This window comes from Micropterus dolomieu, unplaced genomic scaffold (assembly GCF_021292245.1).
Source record: "Micropterus dolomieu isolate WLL.071019.BEF.003 ecotype Adirondacks unplaced genomic scaffold, ASM2129224v1 contig_13704, whole genome shotgun sequence".
NCBI classification, from domain to species: Eukaryota; Metazoa; Chordata; class Actinopteri; order Centrarchiformes; family Centrarchidae; genus Micropterus; species Micropterus dolomieu.
In genome coordinates, this window is record NW_025742690.1 from 1,874 (window position 1) to 7,551 (window position 5,678).

General features: G+C 41.6%; 1 protein-coding gene across 1 annotated transcript; it reads left to right on the plus strand.

Moving 5' to 3' along the window:
- Positions 1 to 3,483: 3,483 nt before the first annotated feature.
- Positions 3,484 to 5,672, plus strand: LOC123966561 (E3 ubiquitin/ISG15 ligase TRIM25-like; the record flags this gene model as incomplete). The annotated part of the gene is made up of 2 exons (XM_046042698.1): positions 3,484 to 3,560; positions 5,106 to 5,672. A coding segment is annotated over exon 2 (558 nt), but the record flags the coding sequence as incomplete, so codon positions are not given.
- Positions 5,673 to 5,678: the final 6 nt, after the last annotated feature.

The window sequence follows — 5,678 nt, forward strand, 5'->3', positions numbered from 1 at the left end:
CAGATATGTTACAGGAGTAAAGGCTGAACTACAATCCAGCTGTTTTCTGTGGGAGATGGTTACTCCCTTCAGGGTGGACTTTTTCACTTTGCAAACCTAGTGCATGCACAAAATATATAAAACACAATAAAGGAAAGAGCAAAAGGCAGAATATGACCTCTTTAAGAGAGTCATGTGATGAAAATAGTCTTCTACCAAGACTGAGAAATGATTTATACATTAAAATATAATAGCCTTTTCTCCCTTCTGCTGGTGAAGTAGCAGTAAAGTATTCATCCCTGATTTTTTCCTGAGGTGGGGAAGTGTCTCCTGGAGGTGGACATGTTGAAGCTGCTGGGCCGTTTGACGAGAAGTCAACGTACGAGAACTTTGTGGAGGGGACGGGGAGCTTCGAGGAGGACACGAGTCTGCCTCAGGGCCACGAGACTGGAACCAGGAGAGAGGAGGAGGCCAAGGACACGAGCCCGACTCAGGACAACCAGCGGGCCATGTAGAGTCCGAAAACTCTGAAGAGAAGCAAACTTTACATCCAGCTGCAAAAAAACAAGTCAACGCTGACTCACAGAGTTTCACAGAGCCAGGGAGGTGTGAGGGGGGATTTTTATAATATAAATGACCAGCAGCAAGGTCTCAGTTTCATCCAATTTGTCCCCTCAACACTCTCGGATTTCATTTTAATTTTGGACCGAGACATTTGGGTTTTATCTGTTTAAAAAAAGAGAAAGAAGAGGGCAAATGAAATGATAATTCCTGCTCTTATATTAGGACCCAAATGAAGTAATCAAGTAAGTTTATTAATCACCACTTTGAGAGAATTTTTCAGTCAGAAGTGTTCCTCCAGAGAGCCACCAGGCTCTGCACCATTGTGACATCCCCATCTTTCGGCTGCTGGGATGTCTGTCTCTTTGTGTCCTGTGTTGCAGATGTCAGGAGGCGTGGTTAAAATCATCTGTTGTTGGAACCACCTGGGCCCGGTGTTCTCCACTATAAGAGCACGTCTTTTGTTCTGCACTGGGGGCTAGAGAGGAGGGATACCCTGTTCCCTATACTCCACGCTCCTCGTTATTTTGTTTCTTTCACCATACAACACTTCACTCACTATTCTTTCAAGCATGCATACCCGCTGACATGACTGATCTACTGATTATCATACTTCATATGATTTTTGGAATATTAAGTTGTTTCTGTTAGTTTAAAATAAAAGTAATGGTACCTTTTCTGCAGTTTGTGTCATTGTCCTGTTTTCAGTTTGTTTTGTTTTTTTGTCGCGGTTTTGAGCCAGCCGTGACACCATCTCCACCTAAATGTAGAATTTACTTTGATTCCACTGAGGCTGCGATCAGTTTGTTTTTTCACCGTTCGGACAGGAAGACGCTCCAAATCGCCTTAAACAGGAGATAAACAGACTGTTTTTAATCTTCCTGAACCGAGTGTACATGGTGCACATTTACAACAGACTGATTTTTCTTTTTATTTATTTCATAAAAAGGGAGTTCTGCTCCCTGACTGACGTTGGCCTTCCTGATAACGAGGAGGAGGAAGTCGAACACAGTCCGAAGAAGTTTTCTGCAGCCAAATGTTTCACTGTTCATGTCTTAAACACCACAGCAACTGTCAGTTTGAGCTTTACTGAGTTTGGTTTTCTTCTATACAAACACCTTGATGCTGTAAAAAGATGTGGAGATGATTGTGTACATTTTGTGTGATAATGACTAAACAGGAAGCTGCTACATCCACTGACTGATGGGAATTAATATTTCAGTTTTCTATGAAGGATTTCTGCTGATTCAAGGGAAAAATCTACAGTTTTCTGAGTGAAAGGCTTGTCTTTGTTTTAATTATTTTAATCATCCGCTCCCCTGAAGGATAAATCCAATTAAACTTATACTAACAAGTACTTTCTTTATCTGCCTAAACTATTATAAACACATAAGAGAGGTACTGTTACAGGGCACAGTGTTCCTCTCTGAAAAGTCTCCTAACATAATAGATAAAATACAACAACGTGTCCTGATATGTGGAATTCAGTTGTTGTCTTTAGTCCCTGAAACTTGGTCTTCGGGGTTAAAATGCTGATTGCAAACCTCCACCTACGTAGCAGAATGTAGGTTATTTAATGTTCATTGAAAACAGTGAAATTAATAAAATCAAAGCTTAAAATGTAGAAGTACAAGCTCATTTGACTGATTCCAGATCAAACTGAAGCGTTTAAAGGCAACATTAATGCCTTAAATTATAATAAAAGTAAGACCCACTTGATTATAAGCCGGAAATCAGTGGGTAAAACTTTCAAACATATATTTAAAAGTCTTTTTAAAGACATTTAGAATTTAAAACATTTGTCACAAGAATTTAAAAATACTTCTTTCCAGTTTAGCACCAAGAAAAGATTTTCTTTGGATTTTATCTAAATTTAAGGCCTTTAATTGAAGCCATTTTAGACTTCAGGACCTGCAGAAACATTTACAATAAAATCAAAAGTTTGCACAGTCTTAATAACTCAGACACAAAACGTGGTCCACATCATCTCAAGAACACTTATCTTCCAAAACCACTGTCAAGGTTATGTAGCTGTATCAGCTGAATTGTATGAGCAGCACCCAGGAAGTGCTACAACTGCGCACACACACACACACACACACACACACACACACACAAACACACACACACACACAGCATTCATCGATCTACCACATTAACGTTAGGTAAGTTAACTAATAACAGATGCAATTTAACAGGCAAACAATACTGTTACAGTTCCGTTAATGAGAACGTATATGCTGTTTTCACTCACCAGGTAACGTTACGACAGCATCAGCCTCATCCGGCTCCTTTTCTGTAGTTTCTGTAACCTTAACCTTCATGTCATCTGCTGCAGCCCGTGTCACCAGGAGCAGCAGCAGATTCAGCTGCAGGCTCACATCTCCTTCACATCTCCTCGAGTAATTCACATGAGTTCATTTCAAACGTGCGCAAAGTGACAGCCAGGCAGCTGCGTTGTTGTTTGGTAGGTGACGTCAGATCCCGGTCACAGGCCACGGAAGCCGCAAACGTCAGTTCACACAGACGGGGTGAATTTATGAATGAACGTGTGAAAGTTCTGTCACAAAACAATGTTGTTACGTATCATCGCGCTGTTTTAAGTGAGTATAGGGAAATCTTTGACCGTTCCTAGTGGTTATACGGCGTATACCTGCGTATCACGTAGACTACACCACTGTTTAGAGTTGAGATTGAAAAGCAACAAATGAACAGGACGAGAAGGTTCAGGTCACATTTGTTCAGTTTTAGACCTCCATTTCCTCACGTCCTGTTCTTGTTGAAGTTAGAATCATGCATCAAATAAAGAAGCACTTCATCCCCATCACATTTACGCTGCTGCTGGTGGCATCGAGAGGAGGAGCAGCAGCAAAGGAGGAGAGCTGCACCGTCACATTTCCTCAAATGAGTGACAGCAGAGCTGCAGTCGAGACAAGTCTCTCTGTTTCTCTGTGAAGAAACTTTCAACTGAATCCATCAGGTTTTTCTCAACAAAACAGCAGAATCTCTGCCAAACCCTGGTGAGTACACGGCCCTACAAAGCCAAAATGCACTGACTCAGTATTTGGTCAAAGTTTAGTTCAAACCAGAATCTGACTGTTTTACATCTGTTTTACCAGATAAAAGATATGATGTCATAGAAAAGTGTCTTTTTCTATAAAAACTACATGTACATTTAGCTGGAACTATAAACAGAGTTAAAACCAAACCCCAGTGACTGCAGCTGCTTTGTGTTTCCAGTATTAAGTCAAAACCTGAGCTCTACTCAAACAGGATGTTCCTCTCTCAGCGCGAGCCTTTTTTAAGCTCCACTGTTGGCCGTTGCGTTGATGAGAGAAGCTGTTACAGTTTCCTGCAGTCCAGAGCAGCTTCCTTCTTTTCTTCTGATTCTCTGCTCTTTGTATCATCATCCTCCCTGTCTCTGTCTCCTCTTTGTCCAAACTCATTCTCTGACACTAAAGGTTTTTGCACAGAGGAGGTGATTCTTCTTTTGCTCGACTTCCTCAGACGTTTTAATAAAACTAATAATAAAGCCAAATACTGGCTATGTTTAGCTGACTTTAAAAATATTTTCACTCTGATCAGCAAAAAAGCAACAGAGTAATATAATGTGAAAATATTGCGATGACCCATGTGGGGCTCTGTTGTGTAACTTCTGCTTACTCTCATTAAGGTTAGTCATGAACACCAAGTTTGTGCTGATTACTTAAGCCTGGCAGTATTGCAGTTTCCTGTCTCTTCTTTCCCCGTCACCGCATGGCGTTCCCCTCCACGGGTATGGCTGAGGCCGTTTTGAGTTAAATTATGTTGTTGTACTTTCAACACGGTGTGCCAGATCGTGGAGGAACTCAAAAGAAAGGCAAAGTACTGCAACAGTGAAGAACTGAAGGTGGGGAGTTTGATTGGGGAGGTAGCCTACACCTGTCAACTGTAACGCAGGTGTCCTGAGGTGAGCTCAGGGAGGACAGAAACCCTTTCAGTACAATATCACAACAAATACATACACAATATAATACTAATAGGCTAATTCTTACAATATTTAGCCTAAATTGTTTTCTTAACGAAGGTTGGCACCTGTTGATAGGCTACTGAATTTTCTTATGTATGAAGTATGTAGGAAATATTAACATCCACATCAGCACCTCCTCTACCTCCTGCCCTCTCTCTCTCGCCACCTGTTGTAATAGCTTCTGTATATTTTGCGTCTTTTATTTGTCTTATTGTCCTTTTCATTTCTCATAAACTTGTGTGGTTTAATGCTTACTAATATAATAATAATAATTTTAGGCTCAGCAATAGGTTACCATATTTTTTGAGAAATAGTAATTTTCCCCAGGCAGCCAAATAAATGTTTTGTAATGAAGATTATTTTCTGAGCTTGCTGATCTCCTAGAAATACCACCACTGAACTGCACATCTGAGCTCTGCTTCACTCGCAGCATAGTCCAGGACCTGTAACAACGTAGCTCAGGATGACTCTCCTGATATTCCACTAATCATTATTTGATTTTATGAATGAAAAGAAATCAGTTTTGCTGTTTCCCTTTTCATCTTCTTGTCCTCAGAGTGTGGATATGTCTGCTGCCAGCTGTCTGCTGACTGAAGATCAGTTTCTGTGCTCCATCTGTCTGGATGTGTTCACTGATCCAGTCAGCACACCATGTGGACACAACTTCTGTAAAACCTGCATCACTGAACACTGGAATATTAATGTCCCGTATCAGTGTCCCAACTGTAAAAAGGTTTTCTACTCAAAACCTGAGCTGCAGGTCAACACTTTCATCTCTGAGATGGCTGCTCAGTTCAGACAGTCAGCTCAACAGAAAGCCAGCAGCAGCAGCTCAGAGCAACAAGCTGCCAAACCAGGAGAAGTTCCCTGTGACGTCTGCACTGGAACCAAAGTGAAGGCCCTGAAGTCCTGCCTGGTGTGTCTGGCCTCCTACTGTGAGACTCACCTGGAGCCTCATCTGACAGCTTCACGCCTGAAAAGACATCAGCTGATCGACCCTGTGGAGAACCTGGAAGGCAGGATGTGTACGAAGCACGATAAACTGCTGGAGCTGTTCTGTAAGACCGACCAGATGTGTGTCTGCATGCTCTGCACTGTTTTAGACCACAAGACACATGATGTTGTTCCT